This window comes from Alosa sapidissima, chromosome 20 (genome assembly GCF_018492685.1).
Source record: "Alosa sapidissima isolate fAloSap1 chromosome 20, fAloSap1.pri, whole genome shotgun sequence".
In the NCBI taxonomy this organism is placed as follows: domain Eukaryota; kingdom Metazoa; phylum Chordata; class Actinopteri; order Clupeiformes; family Clupeidae; genus Alosa; species Alosa sapidissima.
The window spans coordinates 14,729,081-14,745,626 of NC_055976.1; the positions used below are offsets into that span (position 1 = coordinate 14,729,081).

The following is a 16,546-nucleotide window of genomic DNA, read 5'->3' on the forward strand; positions in this document are numbered from 1 at the left end:
CTGGATAAAGACAAGAGCCCAGAGAGTGTCCATGACACTGGGGCTCTGCAGTGACCCGCCACCCCAGCTCCAGCAGGCCAGCTGGTCACCAACAATATGGAGATGGCACCATGACTGTATCTCACAGGTTACTAAGGGGAAAGACTAGTTGTACTGTAACAAAGTGTGTGTGTGTGTGTGTGTGTGTGTGTGTGTGTGAGAGTGTGTGTGTGTGTGTGTGTACTCTAAATGATCATTTTTAGATCAAATTAATCAAGATCTTGGCGTTTCATCCATGCAAAAGGGCTGTTAAATGCCTTCCCTTAGCCAATTATGTGCCCCATTCCTTGGACACATAGGAAGTCTTCTAATAAACAACTTCAGTCTGTGTCTTTTACACAGTGTCTGTCAACATGATGCGTACCATTAATGGTGCATTAAACCCAGATAGCAAAGACAAAAATCTTGCCAATAAATATTCATTTGAATTTCAGTTTACATAATCTTTGTTTAGTATCAGTCTAAACCTATGATATATTCTCACAATAAAATGAAACTATGAAGATATATTTATTGTATAGCAATTAATATATTATACAACTAAATATACTAAAAATACAAAATATATATATATATTGCATCCCTAAAATGAAAACCATTCACAAGTGATTATTCAAGTATCCCTTCCTGTTGTTCTGGAGCTGGGCGCTATTCTCATTGCTGTCGCTACACTGCCCCTTAATGGTTGATATGTGTCATGACATGCCTTCCAGTCAATACAGTGTGAGAATTAGGTCTGGTTTAAGTTTGTTTGTTAAACCTATCATGATGTTCTATATGTTGTTGTCTTAAAGCACTGTAATAGATAACAATTCTGCAGGACACTTACATAAACGATTAGACAATATTTGTGCAGGTAAACTACGGATTTTCACCTATCCTGGATCAATAATGCCGTTTCCTGGGAATAGAGGTCACTGTGCTCCCATGGCCTTTTGTGGACACCCGCAGACCGAAACTACAATCTTACATCATAAATTGCTGCAATAGACTGCACATACACATAAAATCAATGCTATGGTCATGGGGAGGCAAAACACACATAATATGTTTCATGGGAATATTTTTACTTCTTGTTCTAGAAACATCGATTTATGAAGCATGTGACTTCTCTCTTCAACAAGCTTTATCAGGGTGGCACAGCTGCAGAGATAACGGTTATCTCTCTCGTGAAGAGAAGAGTTTATTTTCCAAAACTTCAAAACAAACATGATTATGGCACTTCACATTGGAACCTCAGTCATAGAATGACCTGGAAAAACACAGCAGATACATGTACTAACATGATCAGAGGTATGCACACATGCTAGAAGTGAAGGTTATCATACAGGTGATGGTGTTCCTTCATGTGTCATCATGGAGAAAGAACAAAATGCACATACTTATTACAAATGGGCACAGCGAGAATGAAGTGTCATGTTGATTTGTTTATTATTTATTGTGATGTTGGTTATTTGCAAACAGTAAAAACATGTACATATAACTTATTGTTGTTATCAAGTAGCTCAAGTGTTTTGCGTTCAGTACATTTCAATGACATACATACTGGTAACCTTAAAACACAATGCAACATTAGTATAAAAGGGGAGATCCAAGGTCTAACAAGAACCAAGGAGCAGGACCGGAGCACACAATGCTTTAAGTGATTTTTATGGGCGTTGAAACATTAGTTGGTTTGCACTAGGCTAATAAAAATCACTTAAAGCATTGAGTGCTCCGGTCCTGCTCCTTGGCTCTTGTTAGACCTTGGATCTCCCCTTTTGACTTCTGCGTCCTGTTCTGTGAGCACCAACCAGGCTAAAGCGCAAGTGACTCCCTGCAACATTAGTATAGTACTGACTCAATACTTATACTAAGAGCAAGACATTTGAGTAAAACCACAAATAAAGATTTAAGTGAGGTAACATATAAAACATGCTTACAAACTTTTTTATGTACATATATAAACATATAATCTTTCTTAATATAAGAAATGAACCAGCGATTACAAAAATACTATGATTTTAATACATTAATTATCAGTCTATAATTGAAGCCATAATATGACCTAATAATTCCCTCGTAATTCCTTGTGATATGAGTAGCCATGGCAATTGTTGAAAAGCAAGGTTTAAATCCACTAAGCAAAGACGGAATTGGAAAGGAGTCTACAGGCTCCGGAAAAACTTCAGAGAGAGTTCATAGGTGAGAAACATGGTCGCAGACATTGGGAATCCTCGAATAGCATTCACTGTGGCCCCACGGAAGAAAACCTGCAGAAAGGAAGAACATGTATTATACTCTGATATACTTTCGCTTTCAAAAATCCTCCAAATTGAGATAATTGGTGTTCCTCAATGTTGATGTGCCCTTCATTTCTGTTGTATCCCCTTTTAATGTTTGTGTACACATACTGTATGTCAGGGTCCTCTAGTCTAAATGGTCAACAAATGCTTAAAAACACCTCAAACAAACTTAACATGCACATAAGCAATTCTTAATTGCTATCCTTCAGATATCCAATAGTGTGTATGCCGTTATCATGCATCTAGAAGCAGTTTATTTTCTTACAAAAAAAAAAAAAAAACGCAGACAGTCCCTTTAAAACTATGGTCCCCCTAATTTTGTAAAGATCCAAAAGCAACACGACTTAAGTGCAACTAAAAATGAAACGGTCACTATTCTATTCTCATGATGAAGTGTGACTAACAGTGTGGATCCCAATGGAGCCCGATGGAGTATACGGACTGGTTTTGTGGAAACCTACCACAAGAACTGTACCAGACAGTTACAGCAATACATTAATTCACTCATGATGAGAATATAAGTTTAATATTATCTAATAAATGTATTGTGAGTTATCCAAGGATGGACACAGTGCTGCAATTGTAAAACATTTTGAGTACAACCACTTACATCAAGACTACCGTGTAGTGCAATTAAAAGGTTAATCTTGAAGTCAGTCTGTAACACATTCATCAAAAATCATCTGCTGATATAAACGCTTTGCGTAACCTGACTGCCGTCATCTGCTGTGTAAAGCAAGACACCTGTTGATTTGCAACGCTTCAAACACACAGTGCCTGCCAAGATCGCTCCTTAAATATACCTTGGCTCCTCACCTCATGCGAACTCGAGGAAGTGCACCAGCAGCGCACTTGGACTGGACATACAAATTGAGCTGATGCAAGTTATTTCCTGTCTTAATGCCCCGTAAAAAAAACAGCAGTCACATGATCAGCTCATGAACTTGCTGACTGCCAGAGATAAGGCACTGCATAAAATCATTCCTATTTAGCGACTCAGATGCATGGCTTCATCCAAAGCAATTTGCAGTAAACCAGCAGTAAACCAGCAAAAAAGCAGTAAATGTGTGCCCATAATTGCCCAATCCCTGCACATTCCATCACAGAAATGTCTGATTTGGTTAAACAACCCTGATAGATTCTGTTAGGGATGCTTGGATGGAGGAATCCTCACAGAAATGTAAATCTTTGAAAATAAAGTTTGATTCTAAATTATTACTTTAGTCAAGAAGCAGTTCTTCACAGCTGTAGTAATTTTAATCTAATATTAAGATTAATCTTAACCTAAGATTAAGATTAAGATTACCATTCTAGCTAGGCCTGTATGTAAAAGGTTTTGTTAAAGTTCCTGACTGTCTGTTTGTTTTTGAGAAACTAATCATGGACTCAAGGACTGTGTTTACATGCACTTTAGTATCCCGGTTATGATCGGGATCTTGAAGTATCCGGTTTTTGTATTTGCGCATGTAAACATCAGATCAGATTAAGTTATTATGTCCTAATTAGAAACATTGGTGAAGAGTCTGTCGGAAGAGTCTGTCTGTCTACCCGTCTGTTTGTATGTATTTCTAAATGTATGCACAGTATGTATTGTATATATGTACCAGTATGTATGTATGTATGTATGTATGTATGTATGTATGTATGTATGTATGTATATGTGTATGTATGTATGTATGTGTGTATGTGTGTATATGTATGTATGTATGTATGTATGTATGTTCTTATGTATGTATGTATGTATGTGTGTATGTCTGTATGCATATATGTATGTCTCATGTCTTTATGGATGTGTAGGTGAGTGGGCTTACATGTATTCCCTCTGTCTTGTAGCTGTGCGTGATACAGTGCAGAATGCCTTTGTATTTCCTTTGGTGCATAGCGTCAGCCTGCAGTCGGCTCTTGACCACATCAGCCGGAGTGGCCGTCACCCACGAGATGGAACCTGGTGGGTGAGGGGGTGGAACGACAATGTGAGTGTAGGGCCCCAAAGTAGCAAGACTGAACACACACACACAGACATGCCCAAACGTACATGCGCATACACACATATACAGCTGGGGTGGTGGTCACCTCCATGATGGGGCCTAGAAGGTGGTAGTGTGTGATTAGGGGAGGGGGGTTTGGTGCTGCTGGTGGTGGGGGGGTTGTTTGTGTGGGGCCCTGTAGCAACACTACTGGATGACATTGCAAGTTTTCTTTTCTGTTTTCCAACCAGATTACGGCTTTAACTGGGACAGGTTGTGCTGGTGTGAACTCGTAAGTCACAGCCGCAGAATCTGCTGTGCACCTATGGCTTCCAAAAATAACCTCATAGCATTACAACAATAAGCACATAAGCACATTCCTATTGCATTAAGTCTTTCCTCTGAACTCCACGTTCTTGGTAAACAACTGTAACTTCTACTACCCGTAATGAGGAATGCAGGGCTTCAGAGCTTTGTTGGGGATTTTAGTTATTGCTGTCCAAATATCGTTGCAGATTTACTGTAATTCAAAGGTCATTTCTGTATATAGATATGTATCCTAGGATATTGCCCTCTCATTTTCTGAGTTTAACCTCCCCATGTGCTTTGAGGCTCCAATCCTAAATCAGTGAGGTGTACTTGTCACCTTGAAATTCAACTCAATTCAATCTCATTGAAATGGTCTCAAAGTTAATTACAGAGCCTCCCTCTGAGAAATTCCCTTTTATGCATGTAACAGCAAGAACACCCCTCTGCCTGAGGTGAATGAACTTGTAAAACACACACACACACACACACACACACACACACACACACACATGCTGGCATGCCACACCACCTTTGGCATCGTCGACTCACCTGCCAGTCCTCCTGCCAGCCAGATGGAGCATGGGTGCGGCGAGGCACTGCCCTCAGGACTGAACCAATTGCAGAGCAGTGCGTACGGGATGAAATAGAGGGTGTACCCGGGCACGTCACGCAGGACCATGGCGCCCGCCCCGCGGTACAGGCCCGCCAGGCCCTCCGTCTGCAGGGTGCTGCTGATGCAGTGCAGGGGCCCGCGGTACGTCGGCTGGGACTGCAGCTGTACCGCCACCGGCATGCTCCCACTGCCGTTCCCGCTCCCTGCCAGGTGGAAGTTTTCTACGGAAAAAGGGAGAGATGGGAGGAAAGTGTTAAACTCCAGAACGATGGGAAAACTGACATAAGATAACAGTACTGACTCCTCGGTTAATAGGGATGAATGATGTTTGGCACAAAATATCAGAACTTGCCTCTTGGAAAAAGATTACAGTTGGCCTGCTGTAATCCTACAGACTGACTTTCACACACTAAGCAATGTTGTGCAATATAAATGACCTTAGGGTCACATAATCCCTTCACTCCTAGCAGTAAGGGTGTGGAGACAGAACAAATGGAACCACTACCTCGACTCCCTGATTCTGTGGAAGCAGTAATCAATGACTAATCAATGGCAGTGTTGTAGTCAAGTCACTATGCCTCGAGTCCGAGTCGAGGTTCGAGTCCCCAGTGTTCAAGTCAGAGTCAAGTCCAAGTCATTAAAACATTTTGCAAGTCAAGTCAGAGTCGGGTCCACTACTCATCCGAGTCAAGTCCGAGTCGAGTCACTATTGTCAATGGTATGTACTGTCTAGCAGAATATATTTAAACTAACCACCTCTGCTTGGATCACAGTTAGCCTGATGTGCAACTTTCCCACTATGAACAATCCCCTACATGGTCTTATATGAGCTGTTTGCATTTCTGTTTGCATTTTTGCATTTCATTTTTCTGTTCTTTTTATCCTCAGTGACACAACCATTATGGGTGGGAGGGTGCTGTGCAAATGGAAGTCCTCCCATGTGGGAGTGCACCCTATCTGTCTCCAGCTGCTCTGTTCACAGCTGTTGTGTGTGTGTCGCCGTGTAACGCTGAATCACCCCAGCAATCGGCCCCTAGCTGAGAGATCTGGCTTGCCGGTTTTACAGATGTTGCAATTACTGGCCCTTAGGATTTCATTGGAGTTAATGTTTTACCTAATATGGTACCTAGAAACAATCTAGGACACATGCTTATGTCCTTTCAGCAGCTCAATTTAACCAGTGTAGACATTTGAATCCACTATGCTTCTGAGCGTCTTTGAATAGCCTATCTAGTACGTGCACATTGTAGTAAATGCAAATATTCAAAATTATATGACCTAAGCGGTCGAAACGTTGTGTAACCATAAACTGGGACATCAATGGGCCTTTACCTGCCAGGAGAGGCTGGGTCTGCATTTGCAGTCTGATCTTGACCAGGTCGACTGGCGCTCCCAGGCCCACGGACACCAGGCCGGTCAGCATACTGGCCACAGTCAGGTCCAGCATGCCCGAGGGGTGCCTGCCGTCGCCATAGCGATACTTGCTTATGAGCCGCTGTGTGTTGCTGAAGAAGCCGAAGACCACTGAATTGTAGACGGTGATGCTGGCCAGTGGGAAGGACAGGCCTTTAAAGAAACCCGAAACCTGGCAGAAAAGAAAGAAAAGAGGGAGGAGGAAAAGAAAGATGGAAGACCAGAGGGAAAAGAGGCAGAGTTTGGCTCAGAATCGTACAGAGTCTTTCAGTTCTTAAAGAAAGGGGGGGGGGGGGGGGGTGGGGAGTGAGGGGGACTTGGGGGAATTTCACATCTTCAGCAATGCATGTAAATAACAGCCTGCATGCGGCCCCAAAGTGTGAACAAGGAGAAGGGCCCGAATAGTGTTTGAGAAAGTTAAAAGAATATTTGGTTTATTATGCTGCTATCAGAGAAGCAGATTCAGGAAGTCGTTCATCACCGATAGCTAATGACGGTAAAATGGCATCTATTTTGTGTGTGTTTTATTTCATAATGTACTAAAAATACACTAAAACACACAGATGTGTGGGAGAGTGCAAGTACTTAATACTCACTGTTTCTTTTCGGTAGATAGTGAGGACACAGTGTAATGTGTTTTTGTATCCTTTCCCTGCCTGAAGTCGTGTCTGTTGGAGGAAAAATCAAAGAAGGCAACTTTGAGAAAAGGTCAAGTTTTAACCTCTTTGGAACTGATCAGATAAGGTCAGCTGACCAAGGTCAGCAATGTCAAATATACTAGATAGTTTGCAGTTAAACCCGTACAGCTGCAGTCTGAAGGTATTTCACATTACATTATTGCATTTAGGTTATGCCTATCAGATTGTTACACTCCCCAGGTTAATGTCTAGGGGTGGCCTGGAAGGCAACACAACACACATTCAAAAAAGAATCAGAAAACAAAACAAGGAAGTAAATGAGCGAAGATTTCGCATATCGATTTAATGACAACTACCGCTGAATTCTTACCTTCACTGTGTCAAGAGGGTGTCCAACAATAACACTGGAGGCCCCTAAGACAAACAAGACAACGGATTTTTTATGTAATGAAAGAAGGTACAGACGTTGAGGTTTAAAGCTAAAGTAAGTATTCCTTGCACTTGTCTTTTATTTACACAAAAACACTTTTTTAACCCCCATCTCTCTTGGGTGTGCAGCTGTTCCACACATAGAGACAATTGACATTTCTCTCTGTCGTGGCCAGTAATCGTCAATGCATGCATTGTGTGCACAAAGCCTCGTGTGAATGCATGTGCTGGTGTTTGGGTTGGCGAATGCATATAGTAGCAGTCGAGCATGCAGTGGCGCTGCATATAGGCTGAGCAGGCCAAACAATTCCTTCTATAGCAAAACTGCAGCAAAAGAATGTAACTGGATCTTAAAGAAGAATTCAACCAATCACGTTCAGCAAATGGATTTCTCCCCCTTAGCCCCACCGCGAGTGTATTTAGAAAATAAACACTAGAAAATGCATCACACCAACTTGCATTAAAGCCAATATTTTTGTCCGGTAACAGTCCTTCGATTCTCAGTTTAAAGAATTTCTGACGAATTTCGGCGCACCATCTCTTTATTTAACGCAAACACAGACCAAATTTGACATAAAACAGCTGGGGGATAACGGGCAGGAATAGAGCCTTGAATAAGCCAGCGCTCTCCGACGCCCCTTTGCGTTTCATTTAAGTTTATTTTCCCCGACCCCCCTTTCGCCCAACGCCACTACAAAGGATATGTTAAATAGTCGCCTATTCAATCACCGCAGCAAGGGAATCTAGTCAAATTATTAAAATTTGCGAAAACTGCTTCTGCACTATATTCGACAGTTGTGAATGCACATTGCCTACCCTACGTTTATAGCATTGTAAGACCAGATAGGATACTTTGTGGCTGTGTGTGTGTGCTTTGTGTCTTGCAAAGCTATTGTTATGGTAAGTTTTGGGAAAGCATAACAAATTATTGCATATGTTAACAACATTGTACTTTTATGTTGTTGTAAAAAACAGTGTAGACTATGAATGTTCATGAAAAGATCGGTGTTCAAGTTGTTCCATATACGGTAATAAAGCATTGAATGCACACAAAAAACTCACCACCAATCCATCCAGCTAAAAAATCATCCAAATGAAAGCAGTTCATTTTAAACCAGACGATGCTTCATTCAAACTGGCAATGGCTTAGGCCTATAAATAGTTTACAATGAGGAAACTGCATCAGCATTGGGAAATGTCTTCGGCAGGTTATCGACAAGTCATTGAATTTTTCTCCAGAACAAAACAAGAACCCTTTTACTTTTTTCTCTGCATCCTGCCGTATAAGTATCGTGGAAAATCTCTTTGCGTGGGGGCGGTTCAACAAGTCCAAGTTGTTGTTATTGGCCAATAGAAAGCCAGGAATTCGGAACGACACCTCCCGGTAGGACAACACGTCTTCACAGGTTCATATTACAGACAACTCTTCGTTATTTATGTGAGATATTTGAGACAAAATGCACGTCACCTATGCTTGGTATGTTTGCAACTAACGGAAAGTTGAAAATGGAAAACATAAGCTATTAGTGATTCACATTTCCAGAACTTCATATAAAAAAAGTGATTAGTATAGTATATACTTTTGATCCCGTGAGGGAAATTTGGTCTCTGCATTTAACCCAATCGGTGAATTAGTGAAACACAAACACAAACACAGTGAACACACAGTGAGGTGAAGCACACACTAATCCCGGCGCAGTGAGCTGCCTGCTACAACGGCGGCGCTCGGGGAGCAGTGAGGGGTTAGGTGCCTTGTTCAAGGGCACTTCAGCCGCGGCCCACTGGTCGGGGCTCGAACCGGCAACCCAAGTCCAGAGTGCTAACCAGCAAGGGCGTAGGTTTGGTCTCAGCTTTGGTAGGGACACATCCACAACTCCTGTTGTCACGATACCAACATTATTGTTTCAATACCAAGAGCAAGTGAAGAATCTCGATTTCGATACTATTGCGATTTTTTAAAATTTGATTTGGTTTGTGTGATTTGTGAGATCATTCACATCAGTGGCAATCATAGAATTTGATTGACCCTCCACACACACACACACACACACACGCACACACACACACACACACACATAGAAAGTGATGGTTGTCATAGGTTTCTTTTTCATATTTTGTAATTCATATAAACTATAAATTGATATAGCTAATTATTTATAGTATTTTATGACCTACATGATTACTAATAGCTAAACATATTTAGTAATTTGATTACATCATATTGATATTTAAATTATTAGGCTACACTTGTCTATAGCATCACATTTGGTGTGTAAATCTAATTGAGTGCCTGTCACTTTAAGAGGAACGTGAATGCTGAAAAATAGTTTCGCAAGTGCAAGGATATGTGGATTCAATTCAGCATGTTTGCTATGTCATTAGATAAAATAAATGTAAAAAAAAAACTAACAAGTCAAAGAAAATCTTTCTGGGATGAGATCATAGAACAGATAAGTGTCTCGCAATGTTCATTTCTATGGAGTATGGAAATGCACCAGTTTTATCTTTTATTTCTTTGAATTGTGCAGGCTATATTCACAAATACATTAGCCTACATAAACAGAATATAGAAACAGGAAAATGTCTCGGATTCATTGTTTATTGCGACTGCAAGATTGGTAGCCCAATTAGTCTAGCAGTCAGTGATGGTGACTTATAGCCTATGTGACTGTGCGACACACACCCTTATTCAACATGACTCCTAATTTTGGTTGAAAGATTACAGAAGCTAGCTTAGCTGTGACAATATCCTGGGTAATATCCTAACAGCTAATGCTATTTTACACAATAAAATACGAAAGCCTAAGCCTGGTCACCAGTTGCCAATTTGTATGGCTAATTATTTTGCCTAGACTGCAATGAAAAAGCTTTGTATTTTGGGGTGGCAAAGCTGATCTACAAACCACAAAAAGAGGCAAACATGTACATGCTGAAGGGCAAAGGGAATATCACAATGTTTTACTCTGGACTTTTTTGGGATAGGCTATGTATTGTCAGACAGCCCTAACTTACCGTTGTCGTTGACACACCCGCTCGCTTGACTGCCGGTGCAAACAAGTACAGTAGCCTTTGACACTCTCAATGCGTGTAGGCCTACTGTAGCGTGCATGTCAGATAACCCTCCCCCCCCCCCCTCTGTTTTTCACCCTATAGGTGCCGTACATTTGCATTAATTCAACAAAATGGGCGTTGGCAACGTTTGTGATCCTTACATACTCTACTGATAAGGCACACTAAACCACACACACAGATGTACACGTTCAGACACATACACGCACACTCACACACATGCACGTGAGTGGAAATTTACCAGAACAAACATGCACAGAAATTCTCCATTCACACATCATATGCTATTTTGCACAGTAAGCGGGGTACTGTCTTCTGCTTCACACAATACTTTAAAAGTATAAAAGCAGAATTCATGTCTCTCTCAACAATTTATGTTTATCTCACGACTCCAGTGGTCTAGACATCATGGGGAGGACCAGCACCATGCTCAGTCCTTCCTGTTGGCACTCACTGCATACAGCTGCTAGGGCAATTATTAGAACCCCCAGGGGCGGGGTTGTGTTTCCACAGATGTTTGTAACACACTTGTCTCGGATACATGTGAGGGGTAGATAACCCAACGATCGGGCTTCCAAGTAACCCCATGTGAACCACGTACTGTGTCTTGACCTCACACTCACGTGCAGTTCAGAGGAATCCTCTTTCTCCCTGGCCAATAACAAGTCCTAAAATAAGGGTTGCAACACACATGCATATTAAACCAGGTGGTTTGTGTGTGTGTGTGTGTGTGTGTTGAGGGGGGGGGGGGGGGGGGGGGGGTGTTTGGGTAAAGATGAGCTAGGATATAAAATGTCAACCCTGTAAATGATATATGATAACCCACCTGATATCTGGGGCATCTCTCTGACGCTGGTGTATTTGGAACCTCTGTCTGCACACTAGAGGAGATCCCTCACATTGACATATATATATACATTTCAGATGTCACGCTGAGGTAATGATACAGTACTTTAGATGCACTATTCCACACACAAGTACAGTCATGTTTTCCCTGAGATGGTTTCTCAGCTTTCGATGGTTTCACAGCTGATCTAACCGCAGGAATTGTGATTTTAGGGCCAGCATGTAACACAGCAGTTTCAGAACAAGCCAGAAGCGCAGTGTAGATGTTTAAGTGTAGAGGAAAGATCCTGGGTTGTGTTTATTTTATTAGTTATAATTTAAAAATACTCACTATTTTTTTGGTAAAACCAATACTTTTGTTGATGTGATGACATCATAAAGGTGCAAAACTGGTGACTGGTGCTGACTGAATCATTTTCCGTAGACTTGTTGTGATCAGAATATTGAGCTCTATTGTGCACCTGGCACAAGGTGACGCAAAGCGCGACGCAAAGATTATTCTTATCCTACACTCAATAAAGTGTTGATTTTTCACCAAGCGCTCGTCTTTTATTAAACCTTGTGCCCAGGGATGTGGTAATTAGCGACATATCACTATCTTACACCCTCTAAAAATCATTACGCCACTGACCAAGAAAAATCTGGTCTATTGCAAAAGGTGCATATAAAGCACAGTTGAAGACGCACTGTCACAAGATGTAAGCCGCTAGTCCTCTGCAGGATAAATGTCCTTAGGTTTTTTATTCAGTCATTCAAGCATTATTGGGGTAAGTGTTGCTTTTTGCAGGCTATATGTTTTAGATGGTAACCCCTTGTCAGTCAATAGTGAAAGTTATTAACTGTGTAGAACTGTTTCACCGTTGACTAAGAGACCACAGTGAAGTTAGTTTCACTTTGCCTATGAGTTCAAATAATAGACGACTGCAGATACATGTGGGTTTTAGTAAAGCAAGGTTTAGTAGAATCCCTGTTCCATATGGTCCCACGTGCAAGCAGATTCCTTCAAATGTGCCGCTGACTATCAAAATACCGCTGCGCTGTTTTCAGAAATTCCAACCTGCAAAAGGGAGGTACTGTACCACCCCCCCCCCCCCCCCAAAATAAAAAAATAAAATAAAAAATGAGCTACTGAAATAAAGTATCTATCTATCTATCTATCTATCTATCATGAATAGCCTTATGTTTGTTAATTAATTCTCTAGTCTAGCCTCTAGTCAGTACACCAAATAAGGCATCCCTATTGATAGAAATTGTGATAATACAATCTGTAGATTTAAGTAGTTTGGTCTTTTCATGTAGCCTTGGCATCTAGCCATCTATCTACTTGAATGAGGTAGACAGACTTTGTTTGTCTTTGACTGGTGCCAAGACAGCAACCTACTCCTAAATGTTACGTACCAAGACTAAGGAAATGTTTATAGATTTCAGGCATGACCAGCAGAGAGTTTACCAACCACTTCAGATCAACGACTCTCAGGTGGAAAGGTGGTGGTGTTCATATTTCTGAAGATGTGACTTGGACGAAAGATGTCGATTCACTGGTGAGAAAGGCACGCCAGCATCTTTTTCATCTCAGACGCCTGAAGTACTTTAGTCTACCTCAGCAATTACTTAAGAACTTTTATAGAGCCACCATTGAAAGTATTATTACTGGGAATATAACAGCTTTGTATGAAAACAGCACTCAGCAAGGCTGTAAAGCCCTAAAGAGAGTAGTGAGATCAGCTGAACGTACCACCAGGAGTGCACTAGCCAATCTAGAGGAAGTATACATGTACATCAGGAGATTAAAGTCCAGAGTAAAGAAAATCACTAGAGATCCCAGTCACCTCAACAACTGCCTCTTTGCTGCATCGCTGCCTGAGGGCCAACACAGAGAGAATGCAGAAAAGTTTTTATCCCAAGCTATCTGGATACTGAATAAGGACTGTAACAGGAGCACACGCATGTTGGAAACACGTCATGCACTTTAGACATTTCTTCTTCTTCTTCTTCTCTTGTCTCTTGTTTTTCTATTTATTTCCTTATTTATTTACACACTGTAAAGCCATGGAGACAGTGGACAAAGCATTTCACTACATATACTCTGTAATTGTATGTGACAAATACATTTGAATTGAATTGAATTGAATAATATGCACATGAAATAGGTTACTGAACCTACACAACCTGAACCTGTTACATGAAATAGGTTATAGGTTTTGATGATCGGTCATGTAATTGGTTCAAGGACTATCTAACGCAGTGGTCCCCAAACTACGGCCCGCCACTTCATTTTGGGTGGCCCCCCAAAACATGTCCGTGGTATATAGCCAGGGGCGGTTTTAGGGGCGGGGCCACAGGGGCCCTGGCCCCACCTGAAATTTCATTGGCCCCTGAATGGCCCCTGTACCGGCAATCATCAATAAATGTCAAACTTGTTGAGAACGATGATCAGAGATGCAATTCCATTCCCAAACAACTGGTGCCAGTAATGCACCTTTTGAAGCTTGAAAGCTAAAGCACACAAAGAACTGCTTAGGTCTGAGCACGAAAGAAAGAATACATTTGGCTAACCAGAGAACTCTCGGCTAATGTGAAGAACTGATACATTTGGCTAACGAAAGTATCAGCTAGCGTGAAGAACTGATCAATGGCAGCGTTTCATCCTCCACAGAAGTTTCTTGGTGAGTCTAGGCTATGTGAGTTATCATTAATATGTGAAAAGGACGTTTATTTGTTGCTGTTAGGTTTGTCAATTAAATTATGAAGCAGCAGCAAGCTGCTAACGTAACTTAGTCAGTGAACTGTTAACATTAACTTAACGTTAGGTTACCTGAGTTCAGGTTTGAATTCATTGTTGGCATGCTGATAGATTTTATGCATGGTAAGATAACATTAATGAGAGTCAGGTTAACATTAATGTATGACATTTTTGAATGGCGTTATATGAAATGGCACTGCAGAGAAATGAACATCCTGTTTGTTTGGGGTCCAACATTACATGCGTCAGTGCGTTTGATTTTTCGCTTGAGGAAAAGGTTTAGCAGCTGCTAACATTAACGTTAAATCTCATGAGAATGCAGGCCTAATTGAGGGGTAATGTTAGCTAACACTACGTTTTTGTAGAGTTAATGTGAGCTATCATTGCAAAGTTATTAACCACTATTCTGAGTTTATTTGATTCATGGACTTCGCATGAATTCTGTCTCAAAGTAGAGTTTCATTGAGATAAATTGGTTAAATGTTCTACCCTATTCACTCAAGCTTTATATGATTTTTTTTATTGTTAACTGGTTTTACAGTTGCTAGACGACATGCTGAATACAAGTATGGATTTTGTGACACACATTTGTGTTTCACCTACAGACTGGGATGGCGTAGGCTTAGATTGGAGCTGGTGACTTTAACCCACAGTCTTCAGAACCACCAGAGTCACCAAGCATAGCTGCTCCTAATGGTACGATGCTATTTCCTGTTGCCACTACAGTGAGCATATTTTGTCATTTATTTTAGAAACGCCGTGTTGACAGTGCTGTTTAGATTCTATGGGCTAAGCCCCGAATGTTTTCAACTGCTGCCGCCACCCCTGCTTCTAGCCATCAGTAAACTCAAGTCATGTTTGCTTGTCAAGTGCTCACCAGAAATTAACATTGCATGACACTCCTGCGATCCAAGACAGGTTCTCTTCAAGTTGTTTGTTTTTTCAATATTTATTTTAATTAATCAAACAGCAAACATCCTGACTTACATCCTCATGCACATCTCATTTCCAAATAATAGCCTACTACAGACAAGGACACAAGTTACTCTCCTTCTTAAAGTGAAAGGCACCTAGACTTACACACCACTAATATAATGTAATCATGACATTAAAGGTAGGTGTTAAAAAAGTAAAAAGGTTGACAGCGGGTTATGAAAGTTAATAACAATTAAGTTACTCAAACTTGTTTCATTTTCTTTCTCTCCAGACATTTCCCATTATAGAGCAGCTGGTTCTGTGCAACCAAAGGTATTCCGCAAGATACAGCATGGAAATAGGAAGAGGCCACTAAATGACTTCTAATACAAAGACTTCAAATGGTTGGAGTATTCCATATTTAGTGTTTTACTACCCCTTCCATAATTTTTTCGCTTCCAAATTCCCCATCGTCTGTCTTCAAATCAGAATCAGACTTTTGTAACTGGAAGCAAGACGGTGATTCAAAGACCATTCCAAATCAGACCATTGTAAAAATAATTGTTGAAAAAAATAATAGTGTAAATATGATGTAGTTGTTGCTCACATGCTGTGTGTGTTTGTTTGTTTGTTTAAATGTATGCAAACTGGCAGTGAAGGTGGTTTCTCTTATCAATGCATTTCCGCTGAAGTGTCTATTATATTTTAGTTTTATATATTGTGTTTTCAGTGCACATTATAAATAAATGGGAAAAAGATTTATATTGGCTTTTTAGTTTTTTAGCAAAAGTATTTGAACAAGGTGAGACTGGTGAAATATATGCACCTTACTGCTGTGGTGTAGTCTAGTTAGCTGTAGTGGGTATACTGTGATCAACCCCAAATGTTAATACCTTTCCTTGCCTATTTTAAGTGGGTATACTGAGATGGTGATGCTTTTTAAGTGGGTATACTGCATAGTCCTGCATATCACATAGACTACACCACTGACTTACTGAACAAGGGATTTTCTGTCCATGGATGTTGAGGTTATTGGCCCCTCAGTGTATGATGTGGCCCCTGTCTCAGAAAAATCCTAGAACCGCCACTGTATATAGCATCTGGCCCGCATGGGAGTACGACATTGTCAAACTATAACCTCCGTAATTTCCCCCATTCATTCTCTATGGCGAGTCTTAACAGTACACATGTAATACTCTTTTTGTCCACTGGTGGTTGTTTTGGCACTGTTTCGCGTTTGCCATCAAAAACGGAATGAAATGTAGACCTACCTGCAAACA

General features: G+C 40.9%; 1 protein-coding gene and 1 long non-coding RNA gene across 4 annotated transcripts; one reads left to right on the forward strand and one right to left on the reverse strand.

Moving 5' to 3' along the window:
* Positions 1-1,453: 1,453 nt before the first annotated feature.
* slc25a48 (solute carrier family 25 member 48) lies at positions 1,454-10,817 on the reverse strand. Of its 2 annotated transcripts, none has more exons than XM_042074691.1 (7): positions 10,706-10,817; positions 7,635-7,678; positions 7,223-7,294; positions 6,546-6,798; positions 5,150-5,434; positions 4,136-4,269; positions 1,454-2,291 (listed from the first exon to the last, which is right to left on the reverse strand). In XM_042074691.1, exons 1-7 carry the CDS (start codon positions 10,800-10,802, stop codon positions 2,187-2,189), a joined length of 990 nt encoding a protein of 329 aa, XP_041930625.1. In that variant the 5' UTR covers positions 10,803-10,817; the 3' UTR covers positions 1,454-2,186. The 2 variants fall into 2 exon arrangements, with proteins under 2 accessions (XP_041930625.1, XP_041930626.1); XM_042074692.1 differs by lacking the exon at positions 10,706-10,817 and adding an exon at positions 8,756-8,970.
* A 2,067-nt stretch (positions 10,818-12,884) lies between these two features.
* LOC121694507 lies at positions 12,885-16,013 on the forward strand. 2 transcript variants are annotated; one of them, XR_006025784.1, is made up of 3 exons: positions 12,885-13,149; positions 14,957-15,047; positions 15,559-16,013. It is a non-coding gene; the product is annotated as an uncharacterized LOC121694507 (long non-coding RNA). The 2 variants fall into 2 exon arrangements; XR_006025783.1 differs by lacking the exon at positions 12,885-13,149 and adding an exon at positions 13,821-14,274.
* The last annotated feature ends 533 nt before the right edge of the window (positions 16,014-16,546 follow it).